The 19,992-nt window shown below is 52.0% G+C and overlaps 1 protein-coding gene and 1 non-coding gene across 2 annotated transcripts; one reads left to right on the top strand and one right to left on the bottom strand.

The window, feature by feature from the left end:
• Nucleotides 1-3,197: 3,197 nt before the first annotated feature.
• LOC144732725 (U2 spliceosomal RNA) lies at nt 3,198-3,388 on the top strand. The gene has a single exon (XR_013588234.1). It is a non-coding gene; the product is annotated as a U2 spliceosomal RNA (small nuclear RNA).
• A 46-nt stretch (nt 3,389-3,434) lies between these two features.
• Nucleotides 3,435-13,797, bottom strand: LOC144732637 (divergent protein kinase domain 2B-like). The gene is made up of 7 exons (XM_078614139.1): nt 13,427-13,797; nt 8,702-8,963; nt 7,913-8,195; nt 6,592-6,765; nt 6,114-6,251; nt 5,692-5,842; nt 3,435-4,674 (listed from the first exon to the last, which is right to left on the bottom strand). Exons 2-7 carry the CDS (start codon nt 8,959-8,961, stop codon nt 4,250-4,252), a joined length of 1,431 nt encoding a protein of 476 aa, XP_078470265.1. The 5' UTR covers nt 8,962-8,963; nt 13,427-13,797; the 3' UTR covers nt 3,435-4,249.
• Nucleotides 13,798-19,992: the final 6,195 nt, after the last annotated feature.

Raw genomic sequence — 19,992 nt, 5'->3', positions numbered from 1 at the left:
AGCCCCATTCCGGCTCCGCTCGCCGTGTGCAGCGCGCGGTCCGGTGCCTGCAGGTGACGCACGTCGACCCCGATCGCGCTGCAGTGCGCTCACGAGCGAGGCCACCGCCCCCGTGTCCAGCAGGATTCGGGTACGCACTCCGTTTACCTCCCCTTCCACCAGCGACGTGGCCCCCGTGATTCCCGCCACCAGCTCCCGCAGCCAGTCGCCAGGAGTCGCCGCGTTCCTTGGTGTCGTGGCTGGAATCTGTGTGGAGATCGCTCGCTCGCCATTATCATTACAGCTGGTTTGGGTCGGGTCTACGTCGATTTCATCCCCCGGTGGTCTCCTCTCTAGTGGGGCCTTAGTGTTTGACCTATGCATCTGCCTCGCACGGGCGAGCTGAGGGCAGTCCCACCTGAGATGCCCTCGACGGTCGCACACATAACACGTCCGGGGAGGGGTGGCGGCTCCGTAGTGGGCCCCCTGCCCGCTCCCTCTCTCTGTACGCAGTTGTTCTTACTCGGACTCTAATTGGGATACCTTCCCGGCCAGCCCCCCTACTGTGGAGTGTAGTTCACCCATCTCAGACTGGATGGTCTTCACATTTTTATTCGCTTCCTCGCGTACGTGGGTTACCCTCTCACCTACTTGGGTTACTTTACCGTCATTCGGTCTACCCGGCGAGCAATATCTCCCATGCCGGTCTGTAACCCGGCTACCCACCCGGGGTCGTCTCGTGGGGCTCTCTTGCCCGTCTCCTTATGGGGCTGGCGGGCTCCTCCTCATCCTCCTCCTCGTCAGGGATGAGGCTCGCCACGGTGCACTCCTGTCCCGACCCTCGGAGCTGCGCGCGTTCGCTGGAGAGCTCCTCACACTCCAGTGCTTGCTCGACTAGGGTATCGAAGGGGAGGCCTGCGCTACCCCTTTTGGGCTGCCACCACGCGGTGCGAGCTAGGTACCTGAGTAGCTTGACTGCAGCTAGCGCGTCAATGACCTCCTTCGCGAACTCTGGGCGGGCGATCCGGGATAGTGATCGCACGTCCTCGGCGTAGTCTCGGAAGTCCTCGCCAGGTTGGCGTCGGCGCGCCTCTAAGGCCGTCTTTGCCTGTATCGCGTTGCGCATGCCGAAACGCCGATCTAATCTACGCATTAGTTCCTCTAGTTGAGTTTGCGCGCTTTTGGGTAGTGCCTCTACAAAGTCGGCTTCCCGCCCCTCCAGGTTCAACGTAAGATGTGGTAACGCCTGCGCGTCCGACCAGCCATTAAGCTCTTTAGCCCCTATTATATTGCGGGAAAACGCTTTCCATGTAGGGGTCCCCTGGCCGGTGAACACATGCCTTACCTTTGCGTGGAGTAACGCGCTACCTTCACGTGAAGATGTGAGGGTTCGTACGACTTCTGACACCAATATGTTGGGGCCGCTGGTCCCCGACGTCCTTCCCTGCTCCGTACCTATGGCAGGGGCTCTGCCGTTCGTTGACCCCTCGCTACTCTGCGAGCCGCTGCTGCCGTCGCTGGGCTCATCGCCCGACGACTCCCCTCCCTGGTCCGTCCCTCCGCGAGCTCGTGTGAGAGGCCTAGCTCGCCGCACGCTCTCGTTCACCTGCAAACGCTGCGTTGCCTCTCCATAAATCACGCGCTATTAAACGAGGGTCAGGGGTCGGAGGGCGAATGACGCTGCCCTCACACTGCGCGAGTCCCTGCGGCGATAGACGGAGCGGGGACCTGCGGACGCACCGACCCCTTCCCCCACAAGCGCACACACCTGCACATACGTGGCGAACCACTGTGTACACACGCGCACCCACACGTTCACACTGCTCGACAAGATCACGCGAGGCCACGCTTCGCTATTAATGATTTATTATTTGCTACCTGCGAATTGATGTTAAATCAGTTTGAGTCGACGAGGCTGGCCTCTTCTACCACCCCTGAATCTATTCTCTATTTATCGGCTATGATCCTACTTTTACCTCCTTACTCACCGTTAATTGTCCACGGCGGTCCGCTGATCCTTGTGCTAACAGCGTACCTCGGTGCGTCGCACGGACGTCCGGGTCGCTGGCTGGAGCTGCGTCTGGTCGCCTGGCACTCAAGCGTAATTATCCCAACCATCCGTGACTATGCCCAAGAGCCCCTGCGGTCCCGCTACTCATGCTGTCCCGTCCCTCCCCTGCTTGCCCCGTCGACACGTGGGTGGTGTGTGTGGGGGATGCGCTTCAACCGCGGTGGCCGAATGCCCCTCGCCGCGGCCATGCCATCTTAAGCCAGGTGGCAGCGCCGCGGTGCAACGTAGCGTCGGGGGAGGCCGTCCAATTCCCTGATCGCCGGAAACCGTGAGAGTTAATCCCGATAAGGGTTTCTCTGATAAAAACCAGTCGATCAGGTGACCTTCCCTTCCAGCTCTATGGGGGGGGGGGGGAAATGCGTGCAGGTGTGTTCATGTGAGGTGAGGTGAGGGGGACGAGGGGTTGGCTCCGTCGCTTGGTGGTGGCGAGGTTGGGGATGGGGCGCCTGCCGAACGGCTTCGTGGCGGCGGCATCACATAAACGCTTGTTACAATATGAACAGCGCATTGAACACGCGTACTATTTTATGTTCTGTTGACAAAGTGTGTTCACAAATCCACACTGAGAAACACGATGATTGATAGAGGGGTGTACATTATTTTTTCGATCGTGTATTTAAATTGAGGTACTGCAGGTAAGTAGTTTTCAGTTTTAAAGGCAACGTTTAACAAGACAACACTTGCCACCATCCTTCAAACCCATTGGTGAAAAAGAGAAAAGTTTTTGTTTACATTATAACATAATGTTTATGCGAGAGCCGGGGTCCCGCCATAAGGTTCAATTCATCAAAATATTTAGCGATTAGATGCTTGATGTTGAACGTACGAATCTCAGTGTATGTTCACGTACACGAGTGAACAGCACGCCACCACGTGGCGCAGGGCGATATGACCATATTGACACTTTTCCCATAACCCCTCGCGTCTATTGCCCGAATTCTGACAATGTGCTATGCTTATACATTCTCGATTAAAAAATCATCTTTACATATAATAACAAGTATTTTAATTGATTTACAATGTTTTAATGTGCCGGTTATGGTTCTGCTACATCTGAAAAGCTGTTGTGTGACAATCATAGTTGCAACCCATAGCGTAGAAGGAGACTTTGTGGGTATGTGTATCCCACCGGCGGCAGCTTATAGTTATCGCTTCTCGGCCTTTTGGCTAAGATCAAGTGTAGTATCTGTTCTTATCAGTTTAATATCTGATACGTACCACATTGTGGTACCTTATATTAAATTGATTTTTGGGACAGGGAGATGGAATAGGGGCTTGCTCCGTCCACTCCGCGCATCAACCCGGTATTGCAGTACCTCCGGGAATGGTGCACCTCCCCGCTTGGGGAGGGAAAATGTTAAACAAAATCAGGACTACGGTTAAGTACGGTGCAAATTTTTATTCAGGATTAAGTGTCCCGAGTTAACAGCATAGCCATAGAAGTTGCACGGTGGAACCAGTACGAGGGAGAATCGGTCGCTGATGCCGACAGATGAGGAGTTTTCCTGAGACAAACTCAGGCATGGTTCAACGTGACTCCCGAAACGAAGCGATGCAACCAATCATTTCACCCTCCCCACACTCGAGCAGTTCCCATGGTGGAGGTGACATCGCCCAACGTTAGCGCAATTGTTATTTGTTACAGGAGTTCATTATTCCAATCTGGATTTTAAACCGGGTTCTCAGCTACTCAACCTCGTATGGTTCCGAGATGTTAACTACCCCGCCTGGTATACAAGAGGTCGTGGGCCCGATCCTTATCCTGGCGCCGGTATATTTGGAGTTTGCATGTTCTCCCCGTGGTGGCGTGCATTTATCTCTCCATTTAGAATCAACCTGCGTTTGAGAGTATTTAGCTGCATTTCATTTCCACGTGATAAGCCACTTCGTTGAGCTACCATTTATTGCCAGATTAGTTCTGAAAACAGCTATACAGCTCAGTGGGCTTAAATTTCGATTTAAAGCTTTCGTGACTGCAGGGATTCATCTTCTTGGTTCTTTCGGTAAAGTAACGTAGAATGGAAATAATAACATAATAAAAATAAAACATGATAAAATAATTCTCACGACGTTTCGGCCACAACGCAAGCAGCCGTCCTCAGGTGGAGAACAGGTCTGTCGAGAAGACAAAGTCTGAAGTGGGCCTTACTTGCTAAAATAAAACAGAGTTGAGTTTTTAAATCGTTTTCCCGACCACGTCTACAACCCACCGCCACCGTATCGGCACTCGGGGTAGCGGTAGGGGAAGTCGGGCCGGCATGGCCTCAGCGAGGCGAGCAGCGAGCGGAGCCACGCGGCCGACTGCGTGACGACGCGTGGGCCCATGGCCGAGTCTTCGCACAGCGCCAGCAGCGAGTCCACCTGGTGCTGGAGGCCCCGCGGGGAGTGGAACGCGCCGGTGAGCAGCGGGCGCAGCGCCAAGTGGCACACGAGCGCCACGTTCCGAGCCTCCAGCTCGTCAGCGGAGGGGAAGGCGCTGCATGAAGTTGAGGGTGAATGCGACGACGACGACGATGATGATGAAGACGACGACGGGAAGAGGAGGAGATGGCTTCCGTTTTTCCACAACGTGGAGAAGATGTCGTCGCTGAATTCCGTCGAGGTTGCTGTGGGCGGCGCGCTCGCTGGAATTGCACACGACAGAATAAGCACAGAAAAATGTGAGCCTTGATTCTCATTCGAATGAATTAACTATTAACTATCGCTTCAAATTCATGAAGATCTGATTAAGTATCCGTTTGTCACTCAGACATTTCCTTCCCCAAGAGTCAATTTGTCAAGATATGAATCGGGTTTTATTAATCGGGTTTCATATCGCATTTTACATTCACAACCACTTCCATTTCCACGTACTTGTTTCCACGTTATTTTGAGAAAGTGTAAAAAATCTAAAATTATTATGGTGCCATTTAGAATTGTCTAATCAAACAAAGCAGTTTCGTTTTTCCAAACACCCACGGCGCACATGACGGTTTCATTTCCCTTGTGGCCAATCGAGCAAAAGGTTTAAATGCAAACAGTCGGATGACTTTGCTCCCACAGTGAGTAACTTTACTCCCAAGTCAATTGACAAACACCTTTCCTACACAGTTCGGCCACGGCAATGGATCCCAGTGAAACAACGGACTGCACGAGATTATATTTGCTCACGAAGAAAAGCCCAGAGCTGCTCCTCTGTATGCGTCACGTGTTCAATGTACAAAGCGGTGGGAGCGGTGGCACTGTGATAGGCGCAGTGCGCTCACAATTTGGCGATCTGAATTCAGAGTTCCCGCCATCGCCGTGATTGGTGGGTGGAATCGTTTTGGGAGGTGCTCTCAATTGGAAGGTTGCGAGTTGAAATTCCGGTTGGGGAATTTGACTCAGTCCATCATCCTTCTTGGGGTCGATAAAATAGATATCACTCTTTGGGGAAGTCAACAGTGGTCCGATGGAATATTCCTTCATAGGAACGTGGAATATCCACCACTGGCTCGCTCTCAACAGGATATGAGCAGCACTGCAATGCTCAATTGAGCAGGGGAAAAAATACTTTGACTTGAAGACGCATCATCTATAACTCGCAAACATTGTAGAAAATCGATTCTCGCGTGTGCAGCCACACCAGGCCACCAGCCACGCAAGGCACAACGCCGGCGTACGCTGCTTCTGGTCGAAGACTCCGACGACGCTGGCGTCCGCAATGCGAAGCTGCCCATCGCAGCGCACTCCAAACACCGCCCCATGCATCTCGGTGAAGTAGAGGAGGTAGCCAAAGTCATTGGAGGTCATGCCGGCCGTGATGGTCAGAGCCTAGGAGAGTCAATGATTATTGAGGTTAGGACATCCAACTTAAACGATCAACTCATTGTGAAGTTATTATGGACGAACTCATTTATTTACCCCTACGCACTTTCTCAGTAGGGTCCTGCTGCGTTCGATTATTTGACCAATTTCATCGAACGACTGGTTTTGGCGTAATGTAGGAGGTAAAAAACACAAGTCCCCACATTTGCTGTACTGCCATCTGCAGTCCACGCGTTGCAGGATTTTTTTTAATGTTGTGTTGGCGGGGGGCACGCACCTGGTAGGCCAAATCGGCGCTGCGTTCCGCGTCGGCACCGACGAACTCGGCGAGCGGCACCGTGCCCACCGACACGGCCAGACGCCCGCACGCGCCGAAGTACCGGGCGAAGGGCCACCCCTCCTGCATCGGAAAAATCTTGGGAGGACAAAAAGAGACACGAGCGCATCAGTGGGGGGGGGGGGGGGTGCTTCCGATTGAATTCGGATCGATTCCAATTGTTGATTTTTTTTTGGACGATCAGGTCTCGGTACGACATGTGGGCGATCAGATTTATTCCACCAGAAATTGTCACGCAACGTCGCTTTGGGTGAAATCCGTGTGCGTTGTTTTTAAATCGACGCAACGTGGCGCGTGCTTTTCTTGCACTCGTTCGTAAAGTCTCCTGCACAGTATCCATGCCGTGACGGCGCGACCCACTGGGTATGATGGGTGGGGGGGTGCCCGCAGCAATGGACTTTGAGCAAACGCCCGTTACCTGCTGCAGCACGAGCTGGGGGCTGGCGGCGAGCGTGAAGAGGAGCCGCAGTCTGTCGCGCTCGTCCAGGTGGTGCATGAACACGCTGCCCCCGTCGCTCGCCTCCGCGAAGCGACGCACGATGCGGTCCAGCAGCCTCTGGGAGGGACAGGCCAGCAGTGGAGAGCGCAGGCCCTGGGGGTGGCAGCAGCAGCAACAGCAGCAGGGCCAGCAGCAGCAGCACCAGCAGGGGCAGTAGCAGCAGTAGCAGCAGCGGGGGCAACAGCAACAGCAGCGGCAGCAGCAGCGGCAGCGGCAGCAGCAGCAGTAGCAGCAGCGGGGGCAACAGCAGCAGCAGCGGCAGCGGCAGCAGTAGCAGCAGCAGGGGCAGCAGTAGTAGCAGCAGTAGCAGCAGCAGCGGCAGCAGCAGCAGCGGCAGCAGCAGCAGGGGCAGCATCAGTAACAGCAGCAGCAACAGCACCAGCAGCAGGGGCAGCAGTAGTAGCAAGCAGCATCAGCAGCAGCGGCAACAGCAGCAGTAGCAGCAGCAGCAGTAGCAGCAGTAGCAACAGCAGCGGCAGGGGCAACGGCCTCTCAATTGAGTTTCCAGTGAGGACTTGGCGTGTCCTAGATGCAACCCCTTGCAGAAATAATCTCCACTCTGTTCTCTGTGGATCAGCAGGTGGACTTATCGCCATCCGTTTCCATCTGCACGGCAGTTCTAACAACACAACTGGAACATGTTGAACCGTTACGTAGCCGAACGTGCTCATCGGAGGGTGCGGCACAATCTAAATGGATAAAGCACAGTCTCATCGGCAGGCCCTGCGTGGTGGGGTAAAGTGTGTGTACCCCTGCCTCTTCCAAGACGTCTGGCCAGCGTGGAAGAGTAGGCCAAACACCCTTTAGATGTGCTCCCTCTAGAGCTCACGATTGCAAACAAGTGTCGCGTATAGTCAGCTGTTATTTCTAAGTGCTAATTGCATTGATACATTTTGGACCAATTTATGACCATTAAAGATCAAGACTTTCATAAATTGAACACCACTGAGTTGAACATGTAACGTGTTTTTAAATAAACTTGATCATGTTAAATTCGGTCAATACATTGGCCCGTATCGATAATATTGATGTCGACGTGCCGACAATTTTGTCGGGCGGGGGAGGATTCGCGGCACGCATTGTGGCGTCTTACAACCTACCACGTGGCCAAACGCAACAACGAAAACGGATCGTTGAACTAACTGCGAAAACACACGATTCAAATGACCGACGATGTCCGACGATGATGGATGACGACGCCGAGCGATACTCGCCCACAATCGTTCGCGTAAAACTCCACCTGCACCAAGTCGACCGTCAGCCGATTGGCTCGCGCCCATCGCCGCAAGCGAGGCGAGCGCCGCCGAGCGGAGTCGCAGAACCCCGTGTCGTTGCGTCGGGCGCACAAAGCCACCTCCAGGGCGTTCGCCACCGACCGCTCTAGAGGTCTCACTGCCTCCACCGCGCGCCAGGGCTCGGCCTCGTTGCGGTGACGGCCTCGGTAGCGCGTGCGATCACCTGGCGTGCCCCTCGACCTCCCGCCGCCGTAGCCACTCGGTTGTGCCGGGGACCACTCCTCGATTCTAGGGCGCGCGCGTGTGGGCAGGCGAGCCGATGAGCATCGTGGCACGGCGGGGCGCGCGGTGTCTGAGCGCGGGTGAAGGGGTAAGGTTACATCAGGGATGTTTATTGCCACCTTTTTTTGCTTCGTGTTGCTTTCGAGCAAGACGGCTCGGCGGTAGGGACGGCGGCGAGCAATTTAGAAGGTTGCGAGTTCAAATCCTGGTTGCGGGGTTGACTCGGCTCATCCCTTTTTCGGCGGTCGATAAAATAGGTACCACTCTGTGGGGGGAAGTCAACGGTGGTTGTCCCATGGATAGACTCGCCCCCGTCGTAGGGAGGAACGTGGAATTTCCACCACTCAATGCCGAAAACAGGAGAGACTGAACACCAATGCCTCGATGGTGATTCCAAGCGGCAAATCGCCGTGAGTGGCATGGCGCGTGGGGAGGAGGCTTCTCAACCCACGGCGCTTTGTGTTCCTGCTCGCGACTGCGTGCGGGTGCGGTGGTCATGGCAGGAGGCTCACACGACGTCGCCGCTGAGGATCTGGGGGCAGAGCGAGGTGCCCAGGCACAGGTCGCACTTGTCCACCTCGAAGAAGCCTCCCAGGGCCGGGCTCGTCCCCGTGGGCTCCGCGCGGACACCGAGAGCGGCGGCCGTGGCGACGGCGGAGGCGACCGCGAGAAGCCACGCGCACGGTGGCCCCGCGCCGTGGCCACCCCTCCACCGCGTGATCGTCACCGTCATCGTCGTCGTCATCATCATCACCCTCGGCATCGTCGTCATCGCTGTGGAGTTGAGGCCAAAGCGACGCAAGTTGAATGCAAAAAAGCAGCAGGGAAAAAATGTGTGTGACCCCCCCCCCGCCCCCCCCTGTCATCATTGCCACTCAGACCATCACCGAGGCTATGGTCGTTGCTGGGTGCGCCCAGATCAACTTGCCCCCAAGTTCAGTCTCTTCCGCGGTACCGGACTGTGTGCCCCCCCCCCCCCCCACACAAGGGGCTCGACTGCCCCCCCCCCACGCCCCCCTGCTCCCATCCGAAGGCAGCTGGAGCCGGGTCTGATTTGTTCCATCTCTCGACATCCGTGTCTGTGACCAGGCTGAGGCGCAGGCCGTGAGGCACGTGAGCAGGGCACGCACGGGGCACGAGTAGCAGCTGTAGCAGCTACAGCTGTAGCAGCCGCATCTGTAGCAGCTGCAGCTGTAGCAGCTACAGCTGTAGCAGCCACAGCAGCCACATTTGTAGCAGCTGCAGTTGTAGCAGCTACAGCTGTAGCAGCCACAGCAGCCACATCTGTAGCAGCTGTAGCAGCTACAGCTGTAGCAGCCACAGCAGCCACATCTGTAGCAGCTGTAGCAGCTGTCGCTGTGCGTGCGCTTGACGCGTGACCCCGCACTCCGGTACCCTCGCCGGAGAGGTGCAAGCGCGATCGCAATCGGTGCGATTCGCCCGTGCTGCGCTGTTACCCCGATTTTGGACACCCTGCACGCCAGACCTCGGTGGATATTTAAACCTTGTTTTGTGTTTAACACGTAGCAGGCTTTCGCGACCAATATTATTCATAATCAACGTTTTTGGGTTTAGATCGCGTTATTTATAAATGTGTCGTAACTCTCCACCACCCGACACGGCCAATCAGTAAAAAAGTGTCACGTTGACAAGAGACAAATAGTTCACTGCTTCAGCCCACCGGTGTGTTGAAGCGTGAAACCACAACATTAACAATTTTTGAGTACGACGTTTCGCTGGTAATTGCATCCAGCATCATCGGGCAATTCGTGTACGTTGCTGTACGTTGGACTTCTTTCGCGCCGTACGTAGCCAACCGTGCTATTATCGGAGGTGCGTTTTCGCGACCCAATGCACGTCAGCTGGTTGAATTGCAAGTGCTTTCTCCGAACGAAGCGACGTTAATGTGGCGCGCGACTTTGTGTAGAACGACTTATTTTTGCTTTGAATTCGACCCCCGGCTTCCATGCCCTGCTGGGTGAGCTCCGGGCTGGGTCACCACCACCACCGCCACCACCACCACCGCCACCGCCACCACCGCCACCACCGCCACCACCACCACCGCCACCACCGCTACCACCACCGCCACCACCGCCACCACCACCGCTACCACCGCCACCACCACCACCGTCACCACCACCACCCCCACCACCACCGCCACCACCACCACCACCGCCACCACCACCACCGCCACCGCCACCGCCACGACCACCACCACCACCGCCACCACCACCGCCACCACCACCACCGCCACCACCACCGCCACCGCCACCGCCACCACCACCACCGCCACCACCACCGCCACCACCGCCACCGCCACGACCACCACCACCACCGCCACCACCACCGCCACCACCACCGCCACCACCACCACCGCCACCACCACCACCGCCACCACCACCGCCACCGCCACCACCGCCACCACCAAAGCACGCGGGGGCTGCGAGTCCACGTAGGTGGCGCAGAATTCATCGCGGGAAGATTTCCATCGGACGCTTCTCTTACGCTCGCATGTCCTCGTGCTCTCCGCTGTCACTCACCAACGCGGTGAAGTATGGTCAAAGAACCCCAGAGGAACCCGCACAGCCGTGGCAAGGCCTTTGACAGTGGGTTGACGAATGTCAGTGCGTGTGTGTGTGTGTGTGCAAAATGTACGGAGGGCTCGTACAGACACACTCTCGTATTTGGATTGATTAGGCGTCGGTGGCGGTAAGAAAGTGCAAATAAGGTCGCATATCGAGGACTGCCAAGACCTTGATTTATCTTTCATGTGAAAACCAAAGCTGCAACGTAGAACAACGAAACCAAGGATTTGCCAGATTTCAAAGGGGATACGGGGAAAACGTCGGCAAATGCTTATTCCACTCTGGAGATTTAATTCGCGTAGAATTGTCGCGGCGCGTATTGTTGGCAGTGCTGCTCGGGTCTCCATGAACCTCGTTGTTTAATCTGCTTTGCTTGGCTCGCTCGCACGCCGGGCCCACGAGGGAGACAGTTGCTCATTTCCCTCCTGTGTCTCCGGGGGGGCAGGGTCTGGGTTTTCGTGTCTGGGCTGCGACCCGTGAGCGCTCCGCTTCCCGCCCGCGTCGGCGGCCGTCTGCCCGTGACGGAGGGGGCCGACAAATCGCTGCGTCCGTGATGTGACAGGCGACCCGATGGGGCGCCACGGTGGCGAAGATGTTAACTACCTCGCCTGGTATACAGGAGGTCGTAGGTTCTATCGTGGGTTCTATCCTTACCCTGACGCCTGCTGCTGTATATTTGGAGTTTGTCCGTGTCATTCCCCGTGTCTTTCGCCGTGATCGCGTGGATTTTTTTTATCCGTGTTCCCCGGTTTTCCTCTCCACATTTTAGAATCAGCATGCGTTTTAGAGTATTTTGCCTGCTGCATATATGTCCACGTGATAAGCCACTTCGTTGAGCTATCATTTGTGGCCAGGTCGCTTCTGAAAGGGCTACATAGCTCAGTGGGCCTTACCTGGTAAAATGTAAATAGTAAGAAAAAAAATTCTAGTTTAATTTTTAAAAAATAGTTTAGTTTACTTTCTCCAGCCGGTATCACTGCTTCACTCGGTGCCCTTCTAAGGCCTTTGCCACTGCGTCGCTGCCCCCGCTGCATCAAGTGGCTCAGCGGTGGAGCAAGCGGCTCCCAGATAGGAAGGTCACGGAGGTCAAAATCCTCCTCCTCCTCCTCTGCGGTCGATACACAAAAAAATCGGTGCCGCTGAGTGGGGAAATCAAAAGTGGTTGTCTTGGGGGAGAGACTCGCCTCCGCCATAGGAATGTGGAATTTCCACCACTATCTCGGGGCTATACAAAGGAGATGAGCGCCGCATCGATGCGCATTCGAGCTGCAGGAAATGGTTTTACATTTTAAATTCGTATCAATAAAAAAACAAGCTTGGGGAAAACCTCTTTTGGACTTGCAACTCTCAACGCTTGTCCGACTTCCCCGGCTCGTAATTCCTTCCACTTTCGTGTTCGTCGCCCAAGTCCGGGGCTCAATCTCCGCGGTCACCGTCCCGTCGTGTCGCGTGGCTTTCACTCCCAAACCGGTGTCTTGAATTCACTGCAGACGGACGTGTCCACGCTTCGACCGACGCTTAGTTCCTCACAGACCATTTTCCAGATAGCCGAGTAAATCGCGAGCGTGGCACGTGACTAGCAGCGAGGGGGTATACTGGATGTGGCGTGCCGAGAAATACTTGTCAGGATGGAGAACCCGGCCGAAATTAAGCCCTGGGTATAGAACACCTGTGACACGTGTTGTTTAAAATATATATCAGTGCGCGTTAACTGCTATGCCGTATGGAACAGAACCGTGGACATTGTTCAAAAGCCGCAAAAAATGCCCAAAGACATTTGGAGAGCGAGTGCACTCGGAGAAGAATTACCACGCGGATTTAGAGGACGTATGCACGTTCGCGACGTGACGTTGACGGTACCGTCAAAGTGAATGGGAGTGACCAGCACCTGTCACTCGCAGTCAATTGGGGGGGAGGGGGCACGCCGGAGAGGCTTTCCCACCGTGGAGATGGAGCCGTCGGCTGGTGGTGGAGGAGCTAGATGGGTGGTTGCATCGCAGGGCCAGAAGCGATGGAGATGACTTCATGGGCGGGTTCATCCAGCAGTGCATTAGGTTACAGCTTCTCATTCCTTCGTACGGCCGCTGATGTCGGTGCAGAGCAGCAACAACAACTACAATCTCACACTCAGGTGGTCAAGCCAAGATAACCACGTCAGGTAGCAGCGGAGTGTATCGCTGTGATGGCTCATTCTGGCCACAGCTGACGATGGTGATGTCAGCTACGTGGTCGTCTTTACTGCCTACTCCAGCCTTCTACCGTCACCCCAGTGGCTGTCATCAGCCACTGTCTCTCCACTGCTGGATGAAGGCCTCCCCACACAAGATACCGTAGCGTGCAGTATATATACGCAGTCGACAACCGTGAAAGCAGGCCTCGCACTCGTGTGCCCTGCCTGCACCCGCCAGGCGTGGCATCGGCTGCCCACCTGTCGGGCACAAGTCGTTCGTCACTTGGTGGTCCTCCCTGCCGCGCAGCGGTGGCACCTTATCGGTCAAGAGAATGAAGACGCCAACTCGGCCTCCGGTTTGGCGCAAGGTTTAAGCAACGCTCCTCTAACTTCCCCCATTGCAGTCACGGTCCCCAAGGGCTGCGGCGAGCAAGGGGTTTTTAGTGCGGTCTCGTCGAAAGCGCAAAAGTCCGGTGGCTTACCAGGCAACGGCCTCCTCCCAAAGGGTCTCAACAAGTGCAGCTCCTCTTCTCGAGCCACGCGCACGAACAAAACAAAGTCATTGCGACAACGACAACAACGACGACAATTTAGTTTTGTTTACTTTCCTCCAGCTTCAGAACCTTGTCTTTTGCCACGGCAGCAGCGGAAGATTTTTTTTTTCGCGCTATTTAACGAAAACCAAAAATAATATTTTTTTTTGCCGTGAAACCTGTCGGCTGGATTAAACGACAGAAAAAAGAAAAATGAATGCAGCCGGCTCGGGATAAATTCCAGGAGCCTGGCAAGTTTGGCTTTCGTGGTTGGCGGTGAGCGGCTGGGTGCCTGCTAGAGGACGTAGCCGGTAGGTTTTGTGTCACCCAACGCGCGCGCCTTGCCAGGGGCCGGATGGGAACAGCGTCTGGCCCCACAGATAAAGCGCCGATCCCAGTCTGCAGTTTCCTTGTCAGCGGATTTGGGCAGGATGTTGTTGCAACTCTTTTATCCTAGCAAGGCAGGAAAGCTTGTGCGAAGGGGTATATATTGTTTTGCTCTTTCCCCGTGAACACAATCCGTTAGCTCTCAATATGATGTTAAACTTTAGAATAAATATTTGTCTTGGCGGCGTTAATTATTGGGGAATTGTTCGGCGTGTTTGTGCACATTGTGTTTGTAACATTCAAGGGTTTAAACAAATATTCCTGCTCAATTCATTACTCCTGAGTGCAATAACTTAATACATTTATGAATGGCAAAAGGTTACAATGACTGACTTGGATGTCATGGATTAGATTTGTAGATTTAAAAAAAAAATTTGAATTATGCACTAAGGTGAATCAATATGTAATTAGCGATACATTTGAAATAAACCCTACGCCTTAAAGATATTCCATTTGAAAGAAAGAGCGCGAACCTTCTGACTTTTGAACCTTTATTTTCCAGTTGCAAGATTACAATATCTGAAAAAAGTTTACACCAAAAAAAGGACGATAGTTTGTCAAATTAAATGACCTCTTTTACAACTGCATTTTCAAGGACTAATGGGACACTTTAAGTCTGCTGTAATCTGAGATATCGATCGCAATCTTTCACACTTCGCACAAAGCATCCTGTGGAATTAGAATAACAGATCTATCAGATTTATGAAAACATATTTTTACAAACTCCATTAGGAGGGGGGGGGGATAAAAACTCAACACTCGCTAAAATAACAAAATTGCTCCTGTGGCAACACTTAAACTTGTAATCGTTACTCCTCCATGAAAGACTCAGTCTCAGGACGCATTTCGTGCCTGACGTGTTTCATCATCACCTGGAAGTCGGTGCCCAGTGCTGTCATCTCTCTGAATGGCTGGGAAATCTATGCCACGGAGTTCATTTAACATTAATAATAGGGGTTTTCTCCCTTTTTTCTGGCAACAAAACTGAAACCTTTTAACGAGGAATCATGTCTGCATTAACCACAATGCTTGTGGTCAAAATGCAAACAAAAAACACACTCTGATAAATATATGCATTGTCCTTGAAACTGATTGGTCCACACCAGAGACGGCTTTCTTTTGAGCCTCGTCTCAAACTGTGCCAGACCAGAGGACGCCAAAAGTCGTACAGCTCAAAGACAATGCACTATCAAAGTAATGAGGGCTCGGGGTAAGCATCCACATCAGAAAGGGGAAAACCCCTATTATATTTTTATACTGGCAAAGGAGGTCTAATGATGTCGATTCATTTAACATTGTTTGTAACGTTTGTTTAAAATACGAAAATTGAGTCTCAAGTAGAAACAAAGTTAGTGTGAAAATACAACAGAAGTCCTTTAAAAATATATATAATCAAGTGTGCGTAAAATTATCATGAAATGAACGAAAACTGTCGATGCAGCGCACTGAACCCGGACAGCTGAGCTTGATTCCTGTCTGCGGTGAACACCGGTGGGCGAGTGACACCTGAACTTGATTTTGGGCACCCCGTTTTCCAATCTGCATTGACCAGCACGGTGAAGTATGGTCAAACAACCCCCACGACTGACACGGCATGAAGAGACCCTCATGCAGCAGTGGATAGAGCTGTACGTTGACAAAATCACACAACAGCGCCGGTCCAGTTTAACACCACGACGATGATGCTACAAAGCGAAACTGGTCGTGGCGGTCACGTGGCCTCACGGTAACGCGTTCACTGCTCGTTACAGAGGTCCACGGTCACGAACCAGCGGACGCCCTGGTTAATGTTGCGGGTGCATTGACCGTAAAATACGACGCGGCCGTTAAAGATCCCGTGGTCCAAAATTTGCCGAATTATTAATAAAATTTACCCTCAAATTAGTCAAATGGGATGACGCTTAGATATCGGGTTACATCGTTGGCACCGCTTCCCCCGCGCCTCCGTTGTGAAGCGCTGTGTGCGCGCGTAACAAGTTGTACAGCGCCGTGGGATGCCGCATCTTGATTTAGGATACGTTTCAGTTGTCTCGTCATAACGCAAAGGCCCAAATGTTTGAAGCTCGTGCAGCGGAGAGACGTGAAGGCGATTTAAGACGTCTCGAGGAGTGACGTGGTGTGTCAGGAGGACGAAACGTGTTCTGCTCTGGCTCGCCTCGCTCGTGTCTTCACGCAACTTGACTCTGCACAAGAACACAATTTCGATTTAAAGTTTTCGCTTTCGTGACTGCAGGGATTCATATTATTGGTTATTTCGGTAAAGTCACGTAGAAAGGAAATAATAAAATAATAAAAATACAACATAATTTTTTTTTTCTCTTTTACGTAACTTTACCGAAAGAACTCAAATATATATATACAGATTCTGCTGCTTTGAGCAGCAAATCACTTCTAGGAAGAAACAAAAAACCACCTGCTCCTCGCAATAGCACCGCCACACACATTGTTCTCACCAGCAAGCCGGCACCCAGGATGCCGTGAAGGTACCAAACTTCGTTGGAAAGATGTCCGCCTGAGGCCCACGTGGTCTGCCAGTCGGGAAAGAAGAACAGCAGGTTGGCCACGATGGATACAATGGCCAGCGGCCAGAGAGCAACACCGATACACTCGGAAAGCTTTCCCGTACACATGTTGGAGCGAAGTGGTGAGCTGGTGGCGTGAGTCGGTGTCTCTGTGCTCGCGTGTCTCTGTGCCCGTGTGTCGCTCGCTCCTCCTGTCTCGCTGTGGCTCGGGTCCTCTCTTAAACCGGCACGGGGTCATAAATTGAAAATAGCTCACAACTGCCCAGGTCAAACACAGCTGCCCGGTCGATATGGGTTGCTATGAGATTATTTACAAGAAGCTAACCAACACGGAATAAGGCATCTTGCTTGTTAACTTAAACGTATCCCTAGAGATATTACAACACGTCTGTTTTATGGGACAATTTAAAAGAGTTTGGATTGTAACATTTCAAAAAGTCTTTAAACCCAATGGGCGGAGTAGGTGGTCTGGTGGCTGAGAGATCCCAGACGCAGAGGCAGGGGCACTCAGATCCTGCGTTAGACTCCGGGCTGTAGCCACCTGTGATGACCACTGACTTCTCAAGCGTCGTTGGTTTATTTCATGGCCCAGTTACCAACTGCTACAAAATCCGAAAGATTACATTCGGTGCTGCACTTACATTGGCAAAATTCCAGCTCTGAGAATTAACTATTTGACTATTTTTTTTATTTTACCGGGTAAGGCCCACTGAGCTATGTAGCTCTTTTTCAGAAGCGGTCTGGCCACAAATGATAGCTCAACGAAACGGCTGATTCTAAATGTGGAGGGAAAAACTGGAGGACCCTGAGAAAAATCCACGCGACCACGGGATAACACGCACACTCCAAATATACTGCAGCAGGCGTCAGGATCAGGATCGATCCCACGACCTCCTGTAGACCAGGCGAGGTAGTTGATATCTTCTAGCCAGCGTGACAATGATGAGAGAGAGACACGCAAACTCCAAATATACAGCAGCAGGCGTCAGAATCAGGATCGAACCCACGACCTCCTGTAGACCAGGCGAGGTAGTTAACATCTCCTAGCCACCGTGATGATGAGAGACACGCAAACTCCAAATATACAGCAGGCGCCAGGATCAGGATCGAACTGACGACCTCCAGTATACCAGGCGAGGTAGTTAACATTTCGTAACCACCGTGATGATGAGAGAGAGAGACACGCAAACTACAAATATAGAGCAGCAGGCGTCAGGGTCGGGATCGAACCCACGACCTCCTGTATACCAGGCGAGGTAGTTAACATCTCCTAGCCACCGACCGTGATGATGATGAGAGAGAGAGAGACACGCAAACTACAAATATACAGCAGGCGTCAGGGCAGAGGTCGCAAACGGGTTTTGATTCCTTACCAGTACCCGTACCCAGCCGCACCAGGGTCGCAAACGGGTATCCGTACCCGTACCCGGCCGTACCCGTACCCTACCCGTACCCGGCCGGATACGAGTAGGGTACGGGTATCGGGTACCTGATTGCGACCTCTGGGATGAAGCCATGTTGCAGGCGCGGGTGGGTTGATTCTAGGAACTTGAATTGTGAGAAGAGACAAGACGTTGGGAAATGAGTGACAAACGGTTACTCACCAGTGACTCACGGTCTACCCGTACCCGTACCCGGCCGCATCAGGGTCACAAACGGGTACCCGTACCCGGCCGGGTACGGGTAGCCGGGTATCGGGTAGGGTACGGGTATCGGGTACCCGGTTGTGACCTCTGCATCAGGGTCGGGATCGAATCCACGACCTCCTGTAGACCAGGCGAGGTAGTTAACATCTCCTAACCACCGTGGCGCCTTTTATAATATCAGTTCGCCTGTCAGACGACGTGGCAAGATTGGCGTCCAAGAGCGCCGTTCCTCTCTCGACGAGAAAAAAATCGTGAAGTGATAGGAAAGTTCTTCTTGGTTCTTTCGGTAAAGTCACGTAGAAGGTGAAGACCAGGTCTGTCGGGGAGACAACGCTGTCTCCCCGACAGACCTGGTCTTCACCTGAGGACGGCTGCTTGCGTTGTGGCCGAAACGTCGTGAGAATTATTTTATTATGTTTTATTTGTATTATTTTAGTACTTCCCTTCTACGTGACTTTACCGAAAGAACCAAGAAGACGAATCCCTGCAGTCACGAAAGCTTTAAATTGATAGGAAAGTGTTGCTCATGATCACCTTTTTGACACATCGTGTATTCTCGCTCTGCTGTCGCCTATAAATGACGATGCCTATTTTAGGTGAAGTCGGTGGAAATGGGTGCGGCGAATACATGAATTGGCACACGGAAAATATTAGGCGTTTTTTATTACAGTCCAGTACCGTATCAAAATTGAATGCGTTCTGACGCCAAGAAAACACAATGAGTGTGTTGACAACGTCCAACTTGAAAAAACCCCATTACTATTGTTTATATAAGGTCTGGCTTTATTACGATTAAAATTTACATGAGTTAGGGCTCGGTGGCTCGGTGCTAGAGCGGAGCGGCTCTCCAATCGGACGGTTCGGAGTTCAACTCCTTGGTTGCCTCGGCTCATCATCCCTTCGGGGGGTGGTCGATACAATGAGTACCACTCTGTGGGGAAGTTTCACGTTTGCAAGTTTATTTTCAATCGGGCAAGAATGCAAGAGACCAGGATTAATATAATAATAGGGGTTTCCCCTTTTTTCTGGCAACAAAACTGAAACCTTTTTACAAGGATTCATGTCTGCATTAACCACAATACTTGCAGTCAAATACAAGCTAAAAACACTCTGATTACACTGGTCAACACACTTTTTCTGGCACAAGGTGTTCCGACGGTTTTAAGGTAATTTTGGGGTGCTGATTCCAAATCTGGCATCAGTTTTTGTCTATCACATCAGGGATATCAAATATTGCATTTTCAATAAAAACTGCAGAAGAAAAATGTTAAATAAATGTGGATATCTACATAAAATGATATTATAAACACACTATCCTAAAAATACAGCACCATATTTTAACACTAAAGCAGTCACTGACTCGCAACAACTTGCAATCATAAGTGACAGAGTTGATTTCGGGTAAAATCAATGAAAATGGGATATGCCGATAGCATAAAAATGAGATGTGATAGATCAAATTTGAGATCAGACTTGGAATCAGCACCCTGAAATTAGCTGCAAAAGTCCAGGCCAGAATTTGTATGGGTCGGGATGAGTCACCGTGTAGTACTACACAGTACTATATAGTATTGTATAGTACTGTGTAGTACTACATAATACTGTGTAGTACTGTGTAGTACTATATAGTACTGTGTAGTACTACACAGTACTATATAGTACTGTAAAGTACTGTATAGCATTGTGTAGTACTGTGTAGTACTACATAGTACTGTGTAGTACTATATAGTACTGTGTAGTACTACACAGTACTACACAGTACTATACAGTACTATGTAGTACTACACAGTACTATATAGTACTATATAGTACTGTGTAGTACTACTGTGTAGTACTATATAGTACTGTGAGAATTATTTTATTTTATTATGTTTTATTTTTATTATTTTATTACTTCCCTTCTACGTGACTTTACCGTGTCATTTGTTGCGTTCAATCGACTTTAGAAAGCCCTTCCTAT

The sequence above is a fragment of the Lampetra planeri genome, chromosome 43 (genome assembly GCF_965212315.1).
Source record: "Lampetra planeri chromosome 43, kcLamPlan1.2.h2, whole genome shotgun sequence".
In the NCBI taxonomy this organism is placed as follows: domain Eukaryota; kingdom Metazoa; phylum Chordata; class Hyperoartia; order Petromyzontiformes; family Petromyzontidae; genus Lampetra; species Lampetra planeri.
This window is presented reverse-complemented; position numbering and strand designations above follow the sequence as displayed.

What these genes read in the sequence shown, in the direction of transcription:
- LOC144732637 (XM_078614139.1), bottom strand. Translation starts at nt 8,961, where the DNA reads ATGACGACGATGCCGAGGGTGATGATGATGACGACGACGATGACGGTG. An exon ending in CCCAGCTCGTGCTGCAGCAG is followed by an intron (nt 6,252 to 6,591) that starts GTAACGGGCGTT and finishes TGTCCTCCCAAG; the next exon opens with ATTTTTCCGATGCAGGAGGG. An exon ending in AGTCTTCGACCAGAAGCAGC is followed by an intron (nt 4,675 to 5,691) that starts GTACGCCGGCGT and finishes GTGCAATTCCAG; the next exon opens with CGAGCGCGCCGCCCACAGCA.